This window comes from Hesperophylax consimilis, chromosome 23, assembly GCF_061612785.1.
Source record: "Hesperophylax consimilis isolate HC1 chromosome 23, BYU_Hcon_1.0, whole genome shotgun sequence".
Classification (NCBI taxonomy): Eukaryota; Metazoa; Arthropoda; class Insecta; order Trichoptera; family Limnephilidae; genus Hesperophylax; species Hesperophylax consimilis.
In genome coordinates, this window is record NC_142858.1 from 14,387,054 (window position 1) to 14,412,373 (window position 25,320).

Genomic DNA, 25,320 nt, shown 5'->3' on the forward strand with positions numbered 1-25,320 from the left:
AATGTGAGTAAAAAACATTGATTGATTTGTTTATTTTCTATTTATTGGTAGAATAAATAATTATACTCTTCCTGTTGTATTCTAAGTTTAATAAATAACCATTATTTACATTTCTAATTTTATAATTTAGTATTAATTAAATATGTTGTCATCCATCATTCTTAAGAGAAAATAATAAACAATAATTGGATTTCCGTTTACTTTGGTAATAGTTAAACCTTGATAGATTAATTACATATACATAATGGTAGGAGCCCTGTGGGTTAGTTACACAGAGACTGGTATTTAATACATTATACCTAACTTATAAACGCATAATCCCGTGCTGTAATTTGATAGAAATGAGAAGCATGTGAATGGCTTCTAGTCATGCAACGTTCCTTTACAAAATGCCTTTACAGCCGTGCATTTCGAAACAGTTCAAATAGCAGGTAGGAACTGTGAAATCTATCAAAATTGCAGCACAACATACATTGGTCCGCCTGGCACACACTTTTATTTACTTAGAAGGTTAAAATAAATTATTATAATGAATGCCTTCATTAATAATAGTTGGTAAAATAATATAGCTGTCAAACAGTTCTCTTTAAAAAAATCAATGTTTCGTTGTCTCGAATATTACCATAGAGCCAAGGGTGAAAACTACCAATTACTTTAATTTGGACTAAAAGGATTAGAACATAAATGTGCGCTGAAAGGTAATAGGCCGGATTTTTTACATTTTAGTACAATTAATTCAACACACTATAAAAGTTGGTTTTATTATTATCGAAACTCTTTAGAATATTATTATAGTTACATATAGGTAATAGGTATTGAAATTTAAATGTTAAATGGATGGTATTTTATCAGTTAAGTACATACTTAGAAGTGTATGTTGTGTCAGTAGTGTGATGATAGGAACCAGAACATTCATATAAAATATATTTCTATAAATTAACATCGCCCTGTAATTGTGAACTAATTATTGACACTACAGTAATTACCTTGCTAATCGAATGGCATATAAATAGAATAGTGATGAAATAAGATTTTAGAAAACAAAGAACAGGCGGCATCCGTGACTGTTAGTTTACATCTTATAGAGCTAAATGATTTGACACATAATTTGCTACATATTCAAATCTTAAGAACATTGACCAAAAATAAAATTTCATGAGAAGAATGACATTGACTGAATGTAATCATTTAAGGTAGAGTTCCGAACACAGCGACAGTAGCATCAGTGATCACTATCGCCGGCGGACTCCATTCGTTACACTATCGCTGACCTACTTTTCTTGTCTTTTTCATATAAATTTTATGGAGTCTACATATAAATATATTGTATAAATCTAATAAATAATGATCATCTTGTGAAAGATTTGCAATATCACTCCAAATTCTTTCTGTGGTTGTTGTGTTTTGAATTATTTTTAACTAAAAAATAATAAATCCTTTTGGACTAAACAACATCAATAATGATGAATTTTTAAAACTAAGCAGTCTATTACACTCAAAAGTCACGAACCGCCACTGGTTACGAAACCAAAGTTATAAGAAGCTCATTATTTTCCCCGGAAAAAACTTCAAAACTCTCCATTTTTTAAATAATAAATAAAACCTATAAATCAACCACTGCAGCGTGCCCAAACTGGGTCAGTATCGCGGCGACTCGACAAAGCATCACTGATGCTTCTGTCACTGTGCTCGGAATTCTACCATTATCATTAGGCTCAATCTGGAGTAAGAAGAGGTTATTTAAATTTACATTAGAGGTTAAACCTACATATAAATAATCAAAGTTGATAATGCACATACGCACAAAGACATAATATGTAACTTCAATCACTCCATTTTTCACTGCCTTAAATGATGAATATTTCCAAGAAATAAAGTAAACAGTTAGTTTGACTTCAAAAGACGAGAGCTTCCAATCCCTCGAATTCTTTTACTCCTTTTAAATCACTCAATATTATTTATTTCTACTACATATTAATACAGGTAATATAAAATTGTCAATATAAAATATATATGATAGTTAAAACAGATGGGTGAGGAAATGGTAATCCTTTTTCTTAATATTGAATTATGTACAAGTTCCTGAAGGTTGCATTTAATGTGACATACGGGTATCACCAAAAAGAACCAGTGTGCATTATCTATGGAGAAGGATCTTCTAAAGAAGGACACCACAGGTTTGACACCACATGTGTGACTCCACGTGATAATCTAAACATGGAGCCAGTCCTAATCGTAAATGTTCTGATTATATGTAATACTGAAAAAAACAATCACCTATTAAAGGTTCTCGTTGAAGATTTTACAAAAAAAATTGTATGTTATCCATTATCCAAATAACATGATAATACAAATAACTTTGTTTTTAACATTGTCATAAAATAAGGAACTCCAGTCAATTTTTTTATGACTATTCATCTTCTAACTTAAATAGTAGTACATATTTAAAAAAATTATAAATGTCGTTTTCATAGTTAATATATTTTTAATTTTTCAAAGCCCGCCAAAATGTTCAAAATCTGTTATGCACCTTGGCTTTATCTTTAAACAGTAAGGGCATATGAATATAATGGGTAACTTATATAACAGGTTAGTATGAAATCAACAAATCCCAAAATAAATAATTAGCAAGAATTGAAAAAAATCATGAATACTTTTGAAGTAATTTTTACACCGCAGTGGTGACCCGTGTGCGAGTCCACGCAGCGCAACATTGTGCTAATTTGCCTGCATTAAAGCACACGGCCGACCGACTGGTGAGGAAGTGGTCTAAGTTCTGTCAGAACCTGCTGACCAATCACAGGGTGTTTAAGTCTCTTAAGATTTTAATTGTTTTTAAATGACGATTTATTAATTCTACGTAAATTATATATACATTGTGTTCCACGCTCATACTGCAAAACTTTGGAGGATGTTTTTTCATGATAATCTAAGAAAAAAATCGTTGAAAAAAGAAGTTTTTTATAGAAAGCAATAATACCAAAACAGAAAAAAAAAATCAAATAAAAATTGTCCAGTCCAAACACAACTTTACTTTTGTGATTAACATACGTTTTTGGATAGCAAAATGGACACTGTCACATTTCAAATCTTCAATAGAACTGACCGAGTGAGGAGAAATAATGATTTATTAGAAAGGTGTTTTTATACGAACGTTTGTAGTCCACACAAAAATAAATCATTTATCCTTTTAATTTTTTATTTAGGCACTAATAAAATAATTTTTTTTATCAAATGTACCCCAAGGTTTCGCAGTATGAGCGTTGAACACGGTGTACAATAAAACTTATGTATTCAGAATCAGCTTATCAGTTAAACTATATGAATTTTATTTTAATTTGTGATATTTCTGGAGTTCCTTATTATGTGTTCTCGTTCATGCAAAGAACGGGATAAAATATTTTTAGATGTTTTTTTCATAATACTGGTGATACTTAGTATAAGATGTAAATTACATTATGTTTATACCAAATATAATTGAAGCAAAATTAAAAAGTCGTCCAGAATATGGATCTCAAAAAAATCAACACCAATATTACATGTTGTACCACAAAAAAATAATCTTCCATCTTCTTCTCTATAGGTGCATAATATAACTTAATTCATAGAAATTATGAATCTTCAGAACGATTGATTAGTCTATGCAATCATACATCATAAAGTGTTAATATGTATGATATAATATTTAAAACATCAACACAACAAATATGCACATGAAAGATATCTCTCTACTTAAATCTGACAAGAAGATAAATGTTAAGGTTTGACATCATGCGTACGGCCATCAGACATTAAATTATAATTTCTTTAAGTGGGAAGAGTACCTACCATTTAAAAAAATAATAATATATATTACACAATACAAATTAATAATAAAATAATAGGCTAAGCCAAGGGTTTAACAAAGATTGAATCTTAATTCTTATAATAAAAACAACATAAAAAACATTGCAACTCACACTTTTATATTAAATGAATGTAAAACATTCTTTCACAAATATTTTTACAGCACTTGTGAATTTGTAAAATAATTCACAATCTAGAAATATTTTATCATCTACTATCTTTGCAAATCAAGAACTAAGGTACCGAAGGTACTCTACGTCAAAGGCAAATATAATTTACAAATACTTTTACTCGTAATAATAAAATGGTTAAATTTACTGATACAAGAATCAATTAGCTGGCACAATATAACGTTCAGCCTGAAAAATTCTCGGGCGGTTCCTTTTGCAGTCACAAAGGGGGAACAACAATTTCAAATGTCATTACCGGATTAAGAAATTTCGTACATTTTGATATGTCAAAAATTATCAAAAATTAAATAGAGAGCTCAAAAGGTCAAATGAATACGATTTTGCATTTCAGTTAATGATTTATATTTAAAATAATTTTTCTGTTTAAAGGGTGCCATGAAAGTCCATTATTCTTTCAACGGGAATGCGTTTAAAAAGAAAACAGGAGGACACCAGTATTAATTATGTAGCTTTTAATAAAATATATTAACCATCTCTAGTTACTTCTAGATCTATTCAAGAAATTAATTCACAAGGTGACATTTCATTATTATGTACAAACTAATATATACTACTTATACAACAAAGTTGACAATAATTCATATTGAAAATAAAATTAAAATTACACAAAAGGAGTCTAGAGTTAGGTTTAGGTTTTATGGAAAAACAAAACTAGGAAATAGTACAATGCTGATATCTAGATGCAGATACGGAAATATGAGGACTAGTTGTTAACCAAATGCATTTTCCTATTTTCCCTATCGAGGTAACTTGACCAATGAAAATTGACTCTATTACAAGGAAATGATCCTAGGTTTCAGATCTTAAAAGCATGGCTTCCCCTCTTATACTGCTCATCGATGAATAACTCGAAATCAATACCGCGGAAGAATCATTTGTGAAAATGTTCAGGAGGGATAAAAACTATCGAGGGATAAACACGCTCTTGCTTGCTTATGTAATGATGGTTCAGCTTTTGCAGTATAACGACAATATTACTATTTTAGAAAAAGTTTTAAAATATTAAAAATTTTAACTATCTAAATAACAATCATGCCATTTCACTGAAGGGGTAGGCAGAGAGGACGGACCGCCAAATGACTCGGTCTTGACACACACAGTCCTTGCCTCATACACATTCATACATCGTCTCATACATACTCTTCTATTATTCTGACTCTTGATGTGGCCCGACTCAAGTATCTGATCCACTTGATCGTGCCATGTCATGCTCGGGCGTCTCCGACTTCTGCTACCATTCACATTTGCATCATATATTCTCATTACACTCCTTTCTTCGCTCATTCGCTCTACATGCCCAAACCATCTAAGCATCCCTTTCTTAATCTTACTCATTACGCTTACATCAGCCTTGCATTATTTGCGCATCTCTACATTTCTCACACGATCATACATGGTTTTACCACACATATGCCTCAGGGATCTCATTTCTACAGAATTCAGTCTACTTTCATCCTACCTCTGCTAGTTCCATGCCTCACTGCCATACATGAGGGTATGTATCAGTACTCCGTTGTGGTTAGCTTCGCTTCTTTGGACAATTTTTTATTTGCGCCAACTGTGTTCAGCCCTCCATTAATGGAGTTACCTGCATTTACCCTTCTTTCAAGGTCTCTGTCAGCCTTCCCATCTCTCGTAAATATACTTCCTAAATACACAAACTCATCCACCTACACCAAGTACTCCTCATTCACAATTATATTGCACATGGTTTTCGTACTTCCCCATGATTTTAGACTTACTTACATTCATCATTAACTCATTCTTCATACATACTTCGTTCATCCTAGCCACGAGAGACTGTAGATCTTCCATACTGTTAGTAATCACTACCGCATCATCAGCATACAACAGGCAACATACTTTCAGATTATTCAAATTCGGGCCCAATCCCACCTCTTTCAATTCTTGCATAAAATTATCCATGTATAGATTGAATAACCATGGTGACATTACGCAGCATTGTTTAACACCTTTTGTGATATGAAACCTCAAACCGTAAAACTACCGTTCACTCTAACACATGCAATGCTTCTCTCATACAAAGACGCAATTGCCTGAGTGAGATTTGTATTCACTCCATACTTGGACAACACCTTCCATAGCTTTTCCTGTCGACTCGGTCATATGCTTTTTATAGATCTACAAAGGCACAGAAAAGTTTCTGGTTTTTTGCCAGAAACTTCTCAGTGAGCGTACATAATGAGAAGATCTGGTCCATGCACCCCCTTCCACTGATAAAAGCACCTTACACATCCCATATCTTATCCTTTGATTCCTTTCAATCAAAATTCTACAATACAGCTTGCCAACTGAGCATAGCATGCTATAGCCCTATGATTCCCACATTCCATAAGTGACCCATTAACTTTGTATAACGACATGATCACAGCCCTTCTCCAATCTAAAGGCATGTAACCCTCCTTTAAACATTGGTTAAAAAGATGGCACAACCATGTGAGAATTATACGGCTATCTCCTTTAAAATATTCAGCAGCAATATTGTCGAAACCGACAGCCTTACCATTCTTCATACATTTAATCGATCTTTTCATCTCATCCATGCTGATTCCGGTAACATTTGCCCTATCATCATTCATATCTGATTCGCCACTGGAATTACTCTTGCTCGGGTTGCTTTCGAAGACTTCCTCAAAATACTTCTCTCTCTTATTTCTTCCTCATTCATCAACATTTTTTCGAATTTAATGTTCATTTTGGAAAAGAAAGCGATACATATGTATCACTATTTTGGTGTTAATTTGGTGGTGCAATTATGTATTATATAAATTATGTTTTTCATCTATGAGCAGGGTAGGAGTTGAAAGAAGAGATGAGATGAAGAGATTGTGGAAGATTTACAAGGAGAAATGTTCAATTGAACATATTTGCTAGTATTTCACCTCTCTTACCTCCCTCAATACTTTTCATCGGTCACCTTAAATTACACACACACATTGAAATGTTTCAGTTATTCACACTAACGAACTTGTATTAGTCTATATAACCAATTATCTGGATTTAACATTACACAGACTCTCATGGTTTTAGTTCAGATAATTGATGTTAATAAATAATAATAAAACATTTTGGGAAAGATCTCAAGAGCATTTTACTGTTATAGAATGAATAAGTGCCATAAGAAGAAATTCACTCGCGGAGTCTTTAATCTCAGTGCAACTTAAATATTTAAAGAAGAGACCTGCAATTTGCTGTCACTAATAATAATTCTGAGAGAGTTGGCTATCAGAGATTTTGTACTAGTGAGGATTTAAGCTACAGTGCCTTCTTTGTTAATAAAGTTCTACCAATAAATTTTCATCATAAAAAAAATATTGCACTAAATTATGTTATCTTTGGAATGTGCGAAAGGTTTATGCAAGAACAGTATGGAGTGATGTAAAAACAAATGGAATGCTATTTTCAGGAAGACGTACATTAGTCTATTGCGGGACACACAGACTTTACCCTTCTTACTCCTTCGATCCCCGCCTCGTCTCATGTTAATGCCATTTCTATGTTTACGTATTATACAAGGTTCCAAGTCTGGGTAACTCCTTACTTATGGCTGTTTTAGCTTTTTGTTAGTGAGTTATAATTTATGAAGCTCTAAGCTGAAGAATACCAACCTCTTCCGGAAGGTAAATTTTAAATTAATATACCAGTAGGTAACAGAGACAAAAACAGGGAGCATCGAAACCAATAAAAAATATTTTTAATACAGTTAAATAAAAATAAATTGAACCGTAATAAGAAACAACCTGTTTAAATTATAAAAATACTCTCTTGGTTTTGAAGAAGGAAGTCCGTGAAGCTATTGATGGAAGCAATAGTGGAAAGGTACATTTGTCCGGTGACAGGCCAAATGAGGTTCGGGCCAAATACCACGGCCAAGTTGCTGCTGGTCATCTTGTTCAGATCGCACCTATCCATGACCTGGGAAAATAACAAGTGTTGTTCTAATTCAAGTAGTGATTCAACTAAATGAAAAATAGAATAAGAGTCTACTTCTTTCGGGGATACTTCTATTTCATAACTATAGGGCCCTTGTTCCACAGAGATATGCAAGTATCTGATACTCGACGATTCAAGTATTTTCGAAACTACAACCAAACATCTGCACGGGATTTCTTACATAGGCCTTTGCAGACATTTTGTAAACTCGTCAGCACCGCCAGTCTCCCACAACCAGTCGGGCTATTTTTTCGCCACTCACGTCATTGAGAATTTAAATATGGCATCACTTGTGTCAGACATTTTGTAACAATGCATGTGCTTTAGATCAATGCTGGGAGCAAAACAGATAACAAATAATGATATAAAAATGACGGATACAGCAACTGTAAGGTTGTGAGTGAAGCATTTCAGTTTTAATGTTTCGAGAATTCAACAATGATTGGTGGCGATTCGGATCTCGTGATATCAGTAGCAGCGTGTATGGACAGTGCACGACAAGTTGTTTGCGACGTGATTATCCAACATGAATATCGGATACTTGCTTGTCTCTGTGGGATAACCTCTTTCCAATACTTCGAACTCCTTTAACAACTCTTCAAATAAAAATCGATCATCAAATTATAATAATAATAGAAAACATTTGGAGCTAAATTACAAATAGTTACCTTCCACAGAAACTGCATTACATACTTCAGCAGCTTGTAGTTATCAATGTGTAACTTTTCTAGGATAAGTATCTTGACCTTCCTGGGCTTGTCTTCCTTAGTCCAGGCTGCAAAAATATATTAAATCCTTCATTTTACAGAACAATATAATCTGTTACCGACCAAACTTTTGAGGTGGTGAGCTACTTTTCATCAAAATTTTCATTACAATCAACATCCAATTAGAATCTTATGAGATTTTTTTGTACTTGCTTTTTTAATCAATGAGTGACGTCAAACATAATACAAAAAAGGGTCCTTTACTTTAACCACTAAACAGTTTAATAACATATTAGTACAAATCTATCAAATTGGTCTACAGCCAGGATTTTATTTCTTAATAAAAATTATGGAAATGACTATTATTTCTAAATTTCACAATCGTATTTAGGATCGACCAAACTTTACGATCGATCAGTTAGGAATCCTTGTGTTAAGCCACACGTGCACTCCAGGCTGCTGCACAGAAAAGTAAAATCCGAAAGTAAGGTAACAGTACAGTGTATAGTGCAGTCCATTGTAAAAGTTTTCTGCGCAGTGGCTTGGAGCGGCGCACGATACCGCCGTTCCGAAGTGTACGTGTGGCAGAGCCTACTGTCCATCTACTGCATCCCAAAACATGGATTTTTTCTGATGAGTATTGAAAAATAAATTATTTCATAGTACCACTACTATTAATTCACAGTATCACAGCAGCTAATTCTTGCAGTTAAATGAAAAGTGGTTTAAAATTATTACTATGAAAAAGGCCAAATGCTGAAATTGAGAAAGTGAAACTATAGATATTCATTTACTCAAAATAATAAACTGTAAATTATGGAATTATATAGCTCTAAACAAAAATATGTAAATTAAGGCAAACTGTTAAATTTTGTATTTTATAAAATTAAGTTTGTGCATATGTTCAAACATTGCGTTTTTAAATAATGTGTGTAAAAATTGCTCTTACACGGGAATGCGCATATTTCATCATACAGGTCAAAGGTAAGGATGGGTTCCTCCAGATCCCTCAGGAAGGACTTGAGGAGGACGGCCGGGATGTGTGGATTGTTGTTGAAGTCAAGCTCAGCTCCGGCGTCGCAGCGAGCCTGGTACTCCTTAATTAAGGCCACATTGGCGGACCTTCTGAATATTCCCTCAGTTTCCAGAGCTGATGGCAATATTAGATATGACATTATTCATTAGTCAATTGGCATTGCGAAATAATTGGTGTGCAAGTACATAGTATGTAAAGAATGATACTGACCAAATTTTCTGTCGCAATACACTTTTACAATTGCAGATAAACATTACAAAATCTAATACCACATAAAACAATGTAATCAGTTGCACTTATTATAATTCTACTAATAGTTTTTATACAACATGGAAAAAATTTATTGACAGTTTGCGAGTATTGCAAAATAGAACAAATAAAATGTACATAATTAGAGTGCATTATGTCTCTTGAACGAAAGGCAGTTTTTAGTTACACAGGAATATGTCTGAATATGAATAACAAACAAAAATAAATAATATTCTCCCATGGCATTCCACATCCCTGGCAAAATACAGCTAGTATAGCATTTAGGATTTCGTTTTTGTATAAAGTAGTTCACAGAGACAGAAGGGAGATTATAATGAAGGTTTTTGATAACATTGCCGGCATTGAAAATGAAATGGAAAAGTAAATGTTGACAAAACAAGTACTGAACCCCCACAACAGATGGCAGTAAATGTAGAACTACCAGATAAACGTATGTATCCCCTCCATTTTAGACTGATGATTATTATCAATAAAATTATTGCATACAAGATTTCATTATTTTTGCTATCTTTTCAGTCAATAAATAAAATAATTTATTTTTACACATAATTTGTTCATGGTTATGTTGCCAAATCAGTTCTTGCAAAGTAATCATGTATCATATCAATCACAATACAAAAAGTTATCTTTTGAAATATTATATTATATTACCGTGGGTGTAATTTTGTATTCCAGTGCCATCTCAAGTGATGAGATGTTAGCACACGGGACATGTATTTCCCCATCCACTATGTTGAGACGGTAGTCCCACAAGTTAACATGAGGGTTTTTAGATGTTAAGAGCTACATATGTATTGTGTTTTTGCTCCCATATGTTTGTGATATTTAAAAACGTTCTACATTTTACTATCCCTCATTTGTACTGTCAAAGTTAGCACTGTTGCGTTTCTTTTATTGATTTTCTCGCCGATGGGTTTCAACTATATTACCATTATTAGAAATGTTTACAGCATGATAACAGTTTTATCTTCCTAACACAATATAAATTTATTGTTAAAGTTGATCAATACATAATAATCTGCACTAGTGAAAATCTGTCATTTATGCACTCTGTAACATGGAATGTATATTTGTATTGTTAAATGATTCTATTTAATTACAGAGTTAGCGTAACCGTCTAAACATTTTTGTACCCATATTCTCTATACCTTTATTTAGAGTATGAGCTTTTTTAGTGGCTGAACCACTGGATTACAAATTTAACATAATGTTATTTTTTGTTTGTGTAAATAATATGCAGGTATGTATTATAAAATAGAATTTATAAATCAGAAAAAAGAGGTACCATTCTTAAATTGATGAAATTTACAATAAAGACTTTTTTTGTAAATTAAAAAAAAAATCATAGCTGCACTATATTATGATCCCACAGTGATTTTTTAATTTTTAATTTTTGTATACCATATAAATAACGCCGCACAGTAGTGTTGTCTTACAAGGAAGTGTCAACGACCTTAAAAGGTTAATGGTTTATTATATTATAGGTATTCACCTTAATAAATACCAGAGATCAGTTCCTAAATAAAAATTAACCATTTAACAAGCTTAACAGCACTTTAATAAACATAGACTTAAAAATAAATTAAAAACAAAATTACACTGAAACCCTTTTTGATAGGTATTAAGATCATTAAATAGATTTTTAAATATAAAAAGGGGATTTTTATTTTTTTACAGTTTCACTTAAAAAATATCTGGTCATATTAAAATTATTTTATTTTATCAAATTGAAATAAAGTCATACCTTCATAAATGAAGCACAGAGCAGTTAAAGGGTTAAAAACAGACATTTAAATATTGGTTGATTTGGCCATACTCCTTTAAAAAAATTCCATTTCTTGAAATACCTTAACCCTTAGGTACGCGACACATTGCGCTATACGCATCGTGGCTTGGCCTATTTTAGTATATCGCTCGCCATACACTACCAATGCTCGAGATGCGGAAATAGGCCAAGTCACGAAAATATAGCGTGGTCTGTCACAGGCTTTATGGCCAAATAATAAAATACAGGCTATTTTTTTTAATGCAAAATTTCCAATATCATCTAACGCAGGCCTTGGATGAAAAAAAACATAGGTCGCCACAGTTGGTTGACCACTTCAAGAAAACTGTCAGCTCTGGCAGGTGATAGCCACCAAAAATCGGCAAATTCAAGACATTTTTGACGAAGGCCAATGTGGTGCTTCGAATATAGACATCAGAATGCAGATGAAAGAAACGAAAAAAATCTGTCTGGAGGCTAAAGGAGTAATCTCCAACAACAAAAGCAATTTCCTTTCATGTTAAATGTTTAGAATGTTCTGGTGAGTTGTTGCAAAAAAATAACAATACATCACTACTTCATAATAACCACATAATTTAGTGTAAAATAGGTATTGTTTAAAAATCAATTCATGTCGGTTGCATGCCAAGTGGAATAGAGATCAATCAAAGAAATGAAATGTACAATATTTATTAATTTTGTTTATTAAGACCATGAATGAAGTCAAATGCATTGAATGCTTAGCACACTTTGTGTGGAAAGGTTAGTTCTACCTTTTACGCCGGTCCTGCTTGAATGACGGAAAAGGTATTGCTGTCCATTAATTTTACATAAATATTTTATACCAATCTCTTTCTAAGGGTTTGATGCATATATATTTTAAAATGTGAACCGAGTATTGCCCATCTTCGAATCCTTGTCTTTTGCATGGAAGATTATTTTATTAAAAGGAAACTATATTTAAACCTGTAGACACCCATAATACATCCTTCCACTTATCGCACGGGAAATGGGGAAGTTATTATTATTTTTTTTTCTTTCTTGTTTTTGCCTGCATTACAAACCAAATTGGCAAAAAATGCATGTTATGTGTAAATAATCATTGCCCGCAGTGCCGCATAAATAATTTTTGAGTTCATAAATTAATTACCGTATAGTAAAATAGTTTAATAATACAAAGCACCACATGTCAAATATACAAAGAACATATATTCAAAACTTTTCCACTACATCACTGGGCATGATAGAAGTAACTAGGCAAAATACGTAGTAAATACGCTACTAATTGAACTACAGGATTACTCTCTGAAATTCGAGCCCCTATAATCGGAACCTCCAGTAATCTGAGCCACAAGGTGACGGGGGCGGAGTTGGTAAGCATAAAACACACAAGTCATTAACCATATAAGAAAAAAGTGTAAAATATAAGGATGATACTCAATCTGAAACAGTCTGGAAATGTTCAAGAGTAATTGTAAAAGTTTCAATGGGAGAACAGTTTGTTTTCAGCTGTAAGTTTGTCATCATTTCAAGACCAGTGTACTGACTCCAGCAAAAAAATACTATATACGAGGCGTATCCAGAAAGCAAGTGTACTGAGGCTCTCACGACCGAATGAATTTTATTTTCGACATGTTGGCTACACTTACGTGTAGCCTGACCCTTCCCCTCCGCAACGAGACCGGTTCAAGGTCAGTACGTTGAGAAGTGTCGACGCGACAACACGTTTTGTGAAAAATGTCAATCCAATCTCCCGCCAAGTGCGAAATACGCGGCGTAATCCGTTATCTCGTTTGGAAGGGAAAACCTCCGTTTGAGGTTTATAATTTGGGGAAAACTGCATATGGTGATAAAGCTATGAATCGTACGAGTATGTACAAGTGGTATCGCGAGTTTTAAAAATGGTTCTCACCTCTTAACCCTCCGCCAAAAAGTTCAAAACCACAATTTCAGCCAAGAAAATTATGGCATCCGTGTTTTGGGACTGTCAAGGCATAATTTTGATTGAATATCTGCCTCAAAGGGAGACCATCAACTCTGCAAGATACTGTGAGACCCTAAAAAAATTGCGGAAGGCGATTCAAAACAAGAGGAGAGGCATGCTGACAAAGGGAGTCAGCCTGCTGCACGAAAATGTTATACCACACACGGCCAACGCAACGAAGGAACTGCTTGCTTCGTTTAAATGGGATGTCCTAAACTACCCCGCGCATTCCCTTGACCTAGCACCTTCAGATTTTTATCTCTTTACCTCCCTGAAGCTGTAGATGGGTGGAAAAGGGTTTTCAACCGATGAGGAGGTAAAGGGGGAGGTGGAGAAGTGGACGAAGGGGTTGGCGGGAAACTACTTCGAGGAAGGCATCAAAAAGTTGATACCCCGCTTCACCACCTGCATTGAGAGGAATGGCGACTATGTCGAAAAATAGCTTACATATGTACTACGGTAGCCATGTAATTTTTATGATTCAATAAAAAAATTTGTAACCTACAAAAATTCAGTACACTTACTTTCTGGATACGCCTCGTACAATTAGTATCATCGCATATAGCACCATGCTGATTGAAGTGAGGAACTTTATAAAAAATCTACTTAAATGAAATACTTAAAGTAAATTAAACCCGCATAAAAATAAACTGCGGTAGTTGATATTTTGAAACATGGAGATAAGAGTACATTGTTTAGTTTTACAAAGACAAAAGAAACACATTCCTTTACTAAAATCATAAACAAATCATGTAATATAGAGACTTTTATTTAGGTAATCTGAAAATTCGTTAAACCGGACATGCTCAGTTTTTGATTGTTCGGATTGTAGAGACTATAGTATAATATAATATTGACAGATAATAAATAATAATCATTTCAAGACAAAATAAACAAAATTCAACTTATGATTTCTATAATATTTGTGACTATGAAATCTTGATATACTATGTATGGGATTATACAATTTGTGTTCATCAAGTTTAGTATTTAAATCAAGCACTAATGTCACTTAATTCAATAACTTATTTATACACTAGGCATTGAACTAAACTAACTAAGACAGGCAATTATGCAGTATTGTGTAAACTAAAAAAATCAAACAATGAAGTACACGGTAACTAAACGAAGACTAAACGGTTACCCGGGATCGCTGCGTGGGCTCACCTTTGTTTTGCTATAAATATCATCAGTTTGATTCATCGACCCACCGGTTAACCTCCCTCTACATCATTACGGCAGCCATTAAGCGGTAAAAAAGTAAACACCCTTTGTCGGCAAATAATGCACTTTTATGTCTCATTGTTAGCTATTTTTGTTGTTATGAGTGAATGTAGTTGTAACTTGTATCCTAAAAATCTTATTATTATTGCTCCAGATACGCAATCAAATAAATCCTTTTTTTTATTAGAATACTATTACTATTACTATTTTTTTTTTGACAATATATTTAAGGGGTGATTTTTTGTTGATAAGTGACATAATGTCATCAATTGGCATTTCTGCTGAAAACATAATATTATAATTATGTAAGTTGTAGAAAATAAAGGCCAATGATGTTGACCCTATTTTTTTCATTTGTATAAGGAAATAAATCAAATTAAAATATTTTTAAATGTGTGCTGTCTTTGGTGACGCTATAAAAAACATTTGGGGTTTCAAGGAAAGAGTGTTTGCAAAAATACCCTTTTGTGATTTTTGCCCGAGTGCTTTAAAACTCTTTTCAAGTTTAATTTTTATTTTTAAATATATTGGAGGTAAACTAGGGGGTTGGTCATGGTCTTTTTGATAGTCTGGCAACTAACTAATATAAATAAATGCATTAAAAATACTTGAAAGACGCATAAACATATTTATGAAGATAAACCGATGTACACAGATAAGGCCCGGGCCAATACTGATCCCAGTCGCTTCCTGATTTCAGTCTTTAAAGTATTAGTTACAGCGAATCACAGGGCTAAAGAACATTAAAAAACCCTCTCCACATATCCCTAAAAACCTATCCGCAGTGAAAGCAATTAACCGTAATATTTGCAGAAATATAATTTATTCCAGATATTTTCAAGTGACAGGCGTCCGCTTCGAGCCATCTCTTGAGGCTTACTAGCGAACAGCCGACCAGCGCGTAAAATCCCTTGTCCCTTTATGAATTTGGGTACATTTTTGGTTTCTTTCGGAATGTTAGACAATCTAAGCATTCGCACATGTATGTGAATTTCAAATAGCTTGGGGACAGACCAAGATGCATTGTGGAACCATATTGATACAGCCTAAACACAACCTGAGTGAACTTTATCAAAGGTTTACTGTTATAGGAATGAATAAAGGCTTAAGTGCTCGCGGTAACTATATGTAAATCGTGTCTGCTTTATAATAATAATGACAAAAAATCCCCTAGTCTGATAGTATCAGTATCTCAAAGCCTGTACAGTTTTTGACTGTTGTAGACGGAAGTGGCGCCCTCTGTTATTTTCTAAAAGAACCATTGAAATGTCACACAGCATCTCCGATTTCGTCCCAGTATTTTCAGTTTCAAAAACTTTTACACATTTTTCCAAAAAATTTTTTGCCAATTTTCTGAGATTATTTTTTTCATCAAAATTAAATTTTCCCAACATAGAAAATTTCCAAACTTCACATAATATCAAAAAGACAAGTGTTTTATTAACAAATTTGAGATCCATTTTCCGAGCAATTTGAGATCATTTTTTTTTTCCCAGCAATAAAAAAATAGCGCGCTTATAGCGTGGTCTGTCACAGACGAATGTCTTTCAGGACGAGAAATTTCTATGTGCCTACAGAGATTTTAATTTATTTTGTGTTTAGACATCTGATTAGGTGCAGGATTTAATTATATTCTCCGGGTAGCGAGATTTCAGTACAGTACATATCAATAATGATGGTCCCCACCATTGGCGAAGTGCTCGAGCCGCCAATGAGTATCCGAACGAATATTAGAAATTTTAAAACCTAGGTCATTTGTTGACCCAATAAAGAATAGACTGGATGTTTATATATTAGGCAATATTATAACAATCTAACTAATAAGAATGTCACTATAAGAATGGAGAAAGACAATGTACTTTTATATCTATAAATAACTTCAAAAACAGAGAAATGGGGCCCAATATCATTTGTTTGCTAGTGAAAATAGATAAATTGATAGCAATAGTACGGCATGTATTTAAGAGTATGTCCAACATAGCATAGGAAGAAGCGCTCAGTTATGTTTATCGCAAGAGTCAATATAAATATGTAACCAATGCATTAAATGTTTTCAAATCAAAACAAAAATATTTCTCTGACCACTAAGGATGGGTTGTTTCATAGAATTTGAACTATTCATCAAATTTTAACATTCATTTTCAGGTTCCGTAAATGTCATATTCAAGTTCTGTTATTATATCATTATAGGCTAGTTGCTTGACAGAACTTAAATAATAACAGAATTTGAAAAAATCTTTCACAGGAACTTGAAAATTACTTTGAAATTTGAAGAATTGTTCAAATTCTCCGAAACAACCCGTCCTAAGTGTGTGGTTAGTGAAATAATATTTACTTTTGGTCCAAAAATAAAAAATACAAAACAGGTTACAAGTCAAAATCGCAGGACGCACATGATTTCACAACACATTATGAAAGACAAACATATTATACAGACATAATACTTTCACCATATTGATAGAATTGCCTTAACATGAAATCTGGGTTTCATTTCGACAAGCTGAAGGAAAACCACATGACCAAATTTTTGGCAATAGAAGAGTTCAAAAATGCTGTGAATAAACTACGACAGCGCTCATTGAAATAACCAGACCCTGTGCAGAAAAGTAAAGTTCGCTTAAATAAAGAAAAAAAGACTTTTCTGTGTAGGATCTAAACCTTTGTTTTTAAATTAACCGCCTGGCTTCACGACGCTAAAAATGAGTGAGGTGTGTAAATTATAACACATTTGTAAAAGTGTCTAACTAAATAGTGTAACAAAATATTTAATTTTGGAAACAAGTCCAAACTTTTGTTTACCCGATTTGGGATTTGTAGTTGTTTTACACAGCCAGCAATTTGTGCCCCATTGTAAAAAGAACTATGTAGTAATTCGTAAGCAGATTTTATTTTCAAGAAATGAATAGTGATATCACAATGCGAGTCATCTGTATACTGTCAGATTCATTTATTGACAAATAAGAAAAGGAGACGAGACGAGAAACACAGAAAGGGAGATGGTCACGCCGCCTCCCGCGCTCTGCACAACTTATTTTGTTCCCCTTTCTCCGATTGGCTGGTCTATCAATTTGATTGACATTCACTCTTTTTTGTCTATAATATAATAATTTCATGTATTTCTGTGATATTTATTTGTTTAATTTGTTGCCTTAGTGCGTTTTTGATAGAGTGAGTGCATTATGGTATTCAAAGAAGTCTGTGACAAAACTGAACTGACTGGCAAAAGATATTAATAGTGAGATGTTTGAGAAAAATGTAGCAGGAAATCTATACATAATTACGAAAGTCGCACAATGCAATTTCACTCACAAGAAATATAGCACACACATTTTGGTCTTTAAATAATGCAAGAGATGAGTGATTTAATTTAAAGTCATACCGTCTGGCTTGGATAAAAACTCCACGCAAAGTCTCACGATGGGTGGAATAGAATCGACCATGCGAGGATTGTTCTCCCGGATGAACTGTAATGATACTCCGAATTGCTGAGTGGGGGGCTTTAACATGTCTGCTGGGGCCTCTTCTCGGACCCCTTTACCCGTGGAAGGTCCTGACTTTTTATTTTTGGACAGCAAATCTGCATCATGCCTATCACAACAAAAGCATAATAAGTTAGATGCGCGTCTCAACATCGTGCACAGATGGAATTCACGATTTGGTATTGATATTCACTAGATTGTCAATTGCAACACTCCTTACTCTAGTACTGGTTGGGGAATGCCGATTTTATCCAAGTCCAAGTGTTCGCGGAGCTCATGCAGGTAATTAACATACATCATTTTCTTCCCAAACTTAGCACTTATGGCGGGTCTTAGCATTTGCCACACTATCCGGATGAAGTTTGTGGGGTGGACTAGGTATAGGGCCTTCAGGTTTTTCTTGTATTTCCTATCAAATGCTTTGTAGGCCTTCCACAGCCAGGACACTGTTGGCTTGTTCTTGCTAGTCAGGCCATGGTGGAAGTAGACAACGCTGTAGTCAAGTTCCACATATTTATCCAGGGTGAACATAAAATACCTGAAATTGTTACACAAACAATGTTAACTCATGTAGCTCATTTTATGACATTTGACTACTGTATGACAAGGTGTCTGGAACTAGTGGTACAAGCGGAAAACCAAGAAAACTATTGGAGCTGGGTTTACTCGTCAACGCATTTTAAAATACAAACTGTAGCAACGAAATATTATGAATTTGAGCACAAAAAATTCCAACTATGAACAATTATTATTTTCTATACGAGAACGATTAAAATTATTATTCTCTTCTCAAAACAAAAATGTTGTGCTGCAAAATTGACTCCAAATTGATTTACCAGTTTCCTGCTTGTACCATGAGTTTCCGAATACCATGTGCATATATTATGTTAATTATTTAAATTTTAGGAGAGCATCTGACTATGAAGATACTTTTGTTATTCAATGAAAATATAAAAATAAGGAGATAACATTAAGCCGTTGTTTATTTATAGATGAGTATGAAGCATGAGGTCAACCACAAGAGGTGAAAGTATAAGATGCTTCCCATCACTCAATGGTGTAAAGCGCAGTAACACCAGGTTTGTTACCAAGAGAGCTAGTTACGTACTTGAGCAGTTTGTCTTGAGGAACCTCTTGGCTGCTCGGCAGGCGGCAGGCCGATACAACGATAATCCGCCGCCCGACCGCGTCGTCTCCCACTACCTCGATCAGCCCCTTCCCGTGCAGATCAGCAAAAGTGTCCCCATCTGCTATGCCCACCCCATCATTCAGTCCAAAGATCCCAGTCTCGAGGTTGGATTCTCCTTGATCCCAAACCTGCATGTGCAAAACATCACTTCAACACCATTCAATTTAATTTATACAGCACATGAGTCCCAACTGCCCAGATTGAAGTATGTTGTGAGGCTGAAAGGAGGGGGAAAGGGAAGAATACTAACGCACATTATTTTTTCTTTCGTCTTGTTTACTTATAATCTTAAAAATTTTCTTTTCTTTCTTCTTTATATAGTGTACCATAACTTTCAATAATTTTCATGTTTGTAAATAGCACTCACACTGTTAATTCAAAATAACTACATAAATAATTGATGTTATTACACTTTCAAAAAATTTTCTTTTCTTTCTTCTTTATATAGTGTACCATAACTTTCAACAATTTTCATGTTTGTAAATAGCACTCACACTGTTAATTCAAAATAACTACATAAATAATTGATGTTATTACACTTTCAAAAAATTTTCTGTTATTTCCGGTTACCATTGCATCCATAACGGTTTCAAGAACATCACTTCCATATTACTTATATTAAACACAAACTCTCCCTGCTATAAAAGGTTTATAACAAAACGTCACATTCTCAAAGCTGCTAATAACACTTTAGTTTAGCTCACCTGAGGGTACACTTGAGGAGCCCGAGCTAATTCCTCTTCAAAGTTTTCCTCAATTGTCCCGTCACTCACCGGACTCTCAATGTAATCAGCAAGTGGTTCCAGCAATGCACCTGACAAAAATATTAATAATTTATAAAAAGAACCTAGTATATGAAAATGCCAACTTCTCACATGAATAATTCCGGGCGCATATGAGCAACTTTAGTTGTAACAACAGTTTGCGACTATTTGTTGCCCTAGTGCCGCATAGCCTCTTGTGCGTACCTCCGTATACCGTGATAGATTTTGATGCGGCGACACAACTGTTGCCTGCGACCAAAAGTGCTTGCGAGCACCTGGATTTACATAACCAATAATTTATTTAATTTATAATTTAATATTTTATTTATTAATTTAACCAATGATTTACATAACATACAATGCAAATGTTGGTTTTTATAAAGAACTTAAAAAAACTCTCACAAATTTAAAATCTTTAAAAATATTATATTATACATCCCTTGTCAGAAGATATTTATAATTTAAGAGTGGGTTATAAGGCAGAATGGTGATTTGCTGGAGAACGGCTCTCTAAAACGGCTTAATACTACTTTTCGTATGTCATTCTCAGACTTCATATTTTTTGTTACCAAATAATGGACTATTATTTTTCAGTCTGCCTATTTTTTTGTAGTTGACGTAGGCATTCGACCATAAAAAATAAAAACATTGATACACCATACAACCTACTTTTAAAACTTCGATCTATGATTATCGCATTAATTAATACACACATCTGTAGAAGTACGGCAAGTCTTATTATCGTTATGATATCTGTGGATATAAACAATTAAATAAATACTTCATCTTGCACCAAATTTTCAACACATTTCACAGTTTTTTACTTATTCCGGGAGAAGAGCCCCCGTTGACAATGGTGATACTACACGCTCCGTGTTTGACGGCGTATATATTACGAAAATGCCATCAAAATGTTGGGTCTAAAAGTAGAATACCGACTCACTTGAAGCATTGCAATAATTTAAGGAAGCGACAAAAACAGTAATGTTCAAATTCTCTTTTTTCATGTAAATTTGTCTCATTGTATATTTTCAACATCATGCATAAAATACAACATTCAATGTGGGTTCCTGTTCTGAACAGATGGCACGAACGTCATGATTGTTGACTGGCGCGCTCTTTTTGCAAGTGTGTGTGAGAATTCATTGTCTTTACGCGGTCTGCTAAGTTGTGAGAGTGAACGTTTTTTAATATGGCGTGTTTGGTAATAAAACCAAAAATTACCGTCTCATGCCGGACGGTTGGTTTGGTAAAATCGGCCGTTTCAAGTGATAACAAGTCAAGTTTTTCACTGTTCCGACCTTACACGGTTAGGGGTATTAATATAAGGAGTAAACAAATTCATTACCGTTTTTTATTTTTATCTTCAGATTAAACAGAAAAAAATTTTTTTTAAGGAAATTAACAATAATATCGCCTTTCTGTGTATAAACACGTAATCATTCACACATTGTCAAATCAAAGATATTCTATCTATGTGTTGTGTTGCAAAGTTCCAAATAATAATATTATTTTTCTCTTTGTAGATCAATACATGATTTATCCATGGCAGCCGGAAAAAATACTCTAAACAAGGTATGCTTCAAGTAACAAATGAATGAAAAAAAGATTATTGTTTAGTTGTACTAAATAACACAGAATAATTTAACAAATATATAAATAAAAAAATAAAATTTCTTTTATTTCTCGAGGTCAATTTATTAATGATGTTATTAATATGTATAGATATTCTATCAAATATAAAATTAAGAAATTCACCAAATAAATCCACCTTCGATTTTCTCGAAAACGAAAGCTCAAATAAAAAAAGTCATAACCCAAAATTGACAATAAATGAAAGGTTATTCACAAGTTATCCCTTTATAGGACAACTTTTTTTTAAACGATACGCCCTTAATGGTTTTATTTATGTATTCTATATTCATTTTGATGAACAGAAAAAAACTTTTTTTTGCTTAGCTTTTTTGAAATTTTCGATTTTCCAGCGGGTTTTTTTCTGACCGGTGTCCATTTAAAAAAAATTATATAAAATTATTGTTTTCATTACAAAACGACAGGTTGGTAAGGAAAAATGTACTTTTATTTATTTGCGTTACAGGGGAATAACTGCTTTGATAATGTTATAGAGAAACTGACCTGACTTTCAGAAAGCTCAAATAAAAATGTTGTAACTCAAAATTGACTTTAAATGAAAGGTAGATTCATTCACAAGTTATACCGTTTACACCACGTATTCCGAACACCATGTAAAACAAACTTTCTTTGTATCGGAAATGTTCCTCAAATGCGTTTGTAAAGCCAAAAGCCGTTCAAATCTAATTAGATTTGACAACAGCAAGTGTATGATGAAACATTTATAAAAAATTTCAATTTAAATACTTTACCAAAATAGTAGGAAGTCATACCTTTTATAAGTTGTTTGTTTTACTTAATATTTATGATTTCCGATTGCGTATGTTCATTGCTGTGCAACATGATGAACGCACATTTGACATTGCATTTTTACAAGTTCATTAATGTACAATTACCGCCCTCTAGCGACAAAAAAATTAAGACATTTTGACAGTTTCAGAAAATCCGCTGGTATATAACAACCGCTTAACTCAACCATTTGGAATCCTTTTTACAATATTCATGAAAAATCTATAGAGCAAAGAAATTCAATGTTTTTTATGTTATCACGGGTCTAATGTTATAAAATGTAAACATCCAAATGGGACGTGAAAAAAAATTATAATAATAGTGTAAGTGAGACAGAGCGCGTGATAAATGGGCCTAATGGGACATTTGTTTCCATTCACACATGTATGTAAGGCACTTATAGTTTTCTTCTTTACTCTATGCAGATGTCCTTTTTCAATCGGTGTGCTTACCAAATCTTTGATTTTAGTGTCACATTTTTACCATTTAGAACTAATAATGATGTACATAATAGATAATATTGTATTTATTATAGTAGATAACAAAAATACAGTAAAAACGTTACATTTAATTCTTCAAGGGAATAAACTATGAGATAAAACTGTTTAAAAAAAGGAACCGAAATTTGCAGCACTTGTCTATAAAACTGTCTGACATAAATATTTGTTAGTTAATAAAATGGTCACTATCGACTTACAATATCGTTGATAATAAACAACATCGCCAAAATGCTAAAAATGTAATTGGGCAGGAGAGGCAAAAACACTTGGAGAGTATGAACTTTCCGTGGCACTTCAAAACTATGTTGTGATGGGAGTATTGGAGATAGGCGGTATTTCAACTGCCTATCGAAAATATAACCAATGTCGGTTGTCTGGTATTGTTTATTTGCAGCTGTGCACAATATCTAGTGGTAGTATTATGAAACAATTATACAGATAGAAGTGGATTTAGCTTCAAGTTTCATTGAAAAGTCATTTTTAGACTGCACGAGTAAGTGAATTTCAACATGTTGAAATGATATTGCCAAATATGCAGTGGTGGTTCGATAAGTGCGGCAGAAACTGTTTTATTTATTTTTAACAGAATATTAATTTTGTGTTTGAAGATTTTTCAAGATTTCTTCTCTGAAGAAAAAGGTTGAAATTTAGAAAAAAAAAAAAATTCTACTTCAACATTATCAATAACGTCGTATTTTTAATTCTAAGAGTTAATGGCCTATATTTTATAATTTAAAACAAAAATAAATTAAATGTATCACACCCGTAAAAGATGTTCACTAAACATTTTGTATGAAAAAGCCGCGCAGTTTTTCCTCTTAAGTCACGAACCGCCACTGCAAATATGTAATAGAAAATTAATCTTTTGATGAATAATATATTTTATTATCTTAATAATATTGTAAACATTGATAATTCCATTTATTTGATGGTTGAACGAATTGAGGTTGCCAAAAACATTAAATTATAACATTTTCAAGATTTCTAATATAAAACATTGTTCATAATACAAAAACAAGACGAAATTTTGACATTCCAATCCCAGCGTATTTAAAGATAAAATCCGTGTAATGTTGTATATTTATACTGCTCATAAACTACTACTTTGTAATTGATTCCAAACCCACTTTATGTGCACATATCTAATAATACTCCAAATAGACTCGGACAATTTAATTCATAATAGTGAACCAATTCAGTCTTCTAACAAGACTGGTTGATCCTTGTAAAGCGCAGTCCATTGATGTAATTGACTTGCGGCGAGGTGCAGTCTGTAATAATTATGAGAAAAAGATTACTCATTACACAATAATTCGCATCACGCACAGTTCTGCCTACCTAGTTGAAGTGATCAAAATCCACTGCACGCATTACACACGCATACAATTCTACACTTCTTCTACTTGGAAACACTTCTTTAACATTTATTATTTTATTATTATAATTGAAGGGCGGGGGGCCGGGCCCCTCCTGAGTTTGCCACTGGCGATGGTTAGTTAGTTAATCTAACCGGAGAACATACTCTAGACAAAGTTGTTTTTTTTTTTTTTTTTTTTTATAGTGAATACCTCACAAGAGTCCCAACTGCTCCCGTCTGGAGCCAGTGAGACTATGGCATCCCCAATTGGTGGATGTTGTGAGGCTGAAGGTAAGTGGGGAAGGAAAAGAGGAAGGTGGGGAAGTACCTGGCTATTCAGATCTAGTCACTAAACACGGCTAAAGCCATTTGGAGCAACGTTTCAATTCTGAATGGTGGTCTTACACCAGGGCGATACTGGTAGTATCTTCCACTTGTGTGGCGGTCCATCCTCTCTGCCTACCCTTTCTGAGAAACGGTGTGATGGTTTATTATTTAGCACCTTTGAGGTCTGGGTCTGTTAATTAAAACATAATTCATTTTGTTTCTATGTATATAAACAATATTTTTGAAGATTTATGCCAGTAAACGTATACATCCAAATTTGAGGTTATGGTTCACATTCCAGTTTGA

The 25,320-nt window shown here is 33.5% G+C and overlaps 1 protein-coding gene across 1 annotated transcript in view; it reads right to left on the bottom strand.

Annotated features, from left to right (window-relative positions):
- Positions 1 to 34: 34 nt before the first annotated feature.
- RhoGAP68F (Rho GTPase activating protein at 68F) overlaps positions 35 to 25,320 on the bottom strand; it is a 28,009-nt gene continuing 2,723 nt past the window's right edge. The window contains exons 3-9 of the mRNA XM_089646177.1: positions 20,350 to 20,459; positions 19,565 to 19,773; positions 18,677 to 18,994; positions 18,357 to 18,565; positions 9,648 to 9,848; positions 8,660 to 8,766; positions 35 to 7,973 (exon numbers count right to left, since the gene is read on the bottom strand). Of these exons, the coding sequence (XP_089502303.1) occupies positions 7,803 to 7,973; positions 8,660 to 8,766; positions 9,648 to 9,848; positions 18,357 to 18,565; positions 18,677 to 18,994; positions 19,565 to 19,773; positions 20,350 to 20,459 (1,325 nt within the window). The 3' untranslated portion in view covers positions 35 to 7,802. The remainder of the gene's footprint in view (positions 7,974 to 8,659; positions 8,767 to 9,647; positions 9,849 to 18,356; positions 18,566 to 18,676; positions 18,995 to 19,564; positions 19,774 to 20,349; positions 20,460 to 25,320) is intronic.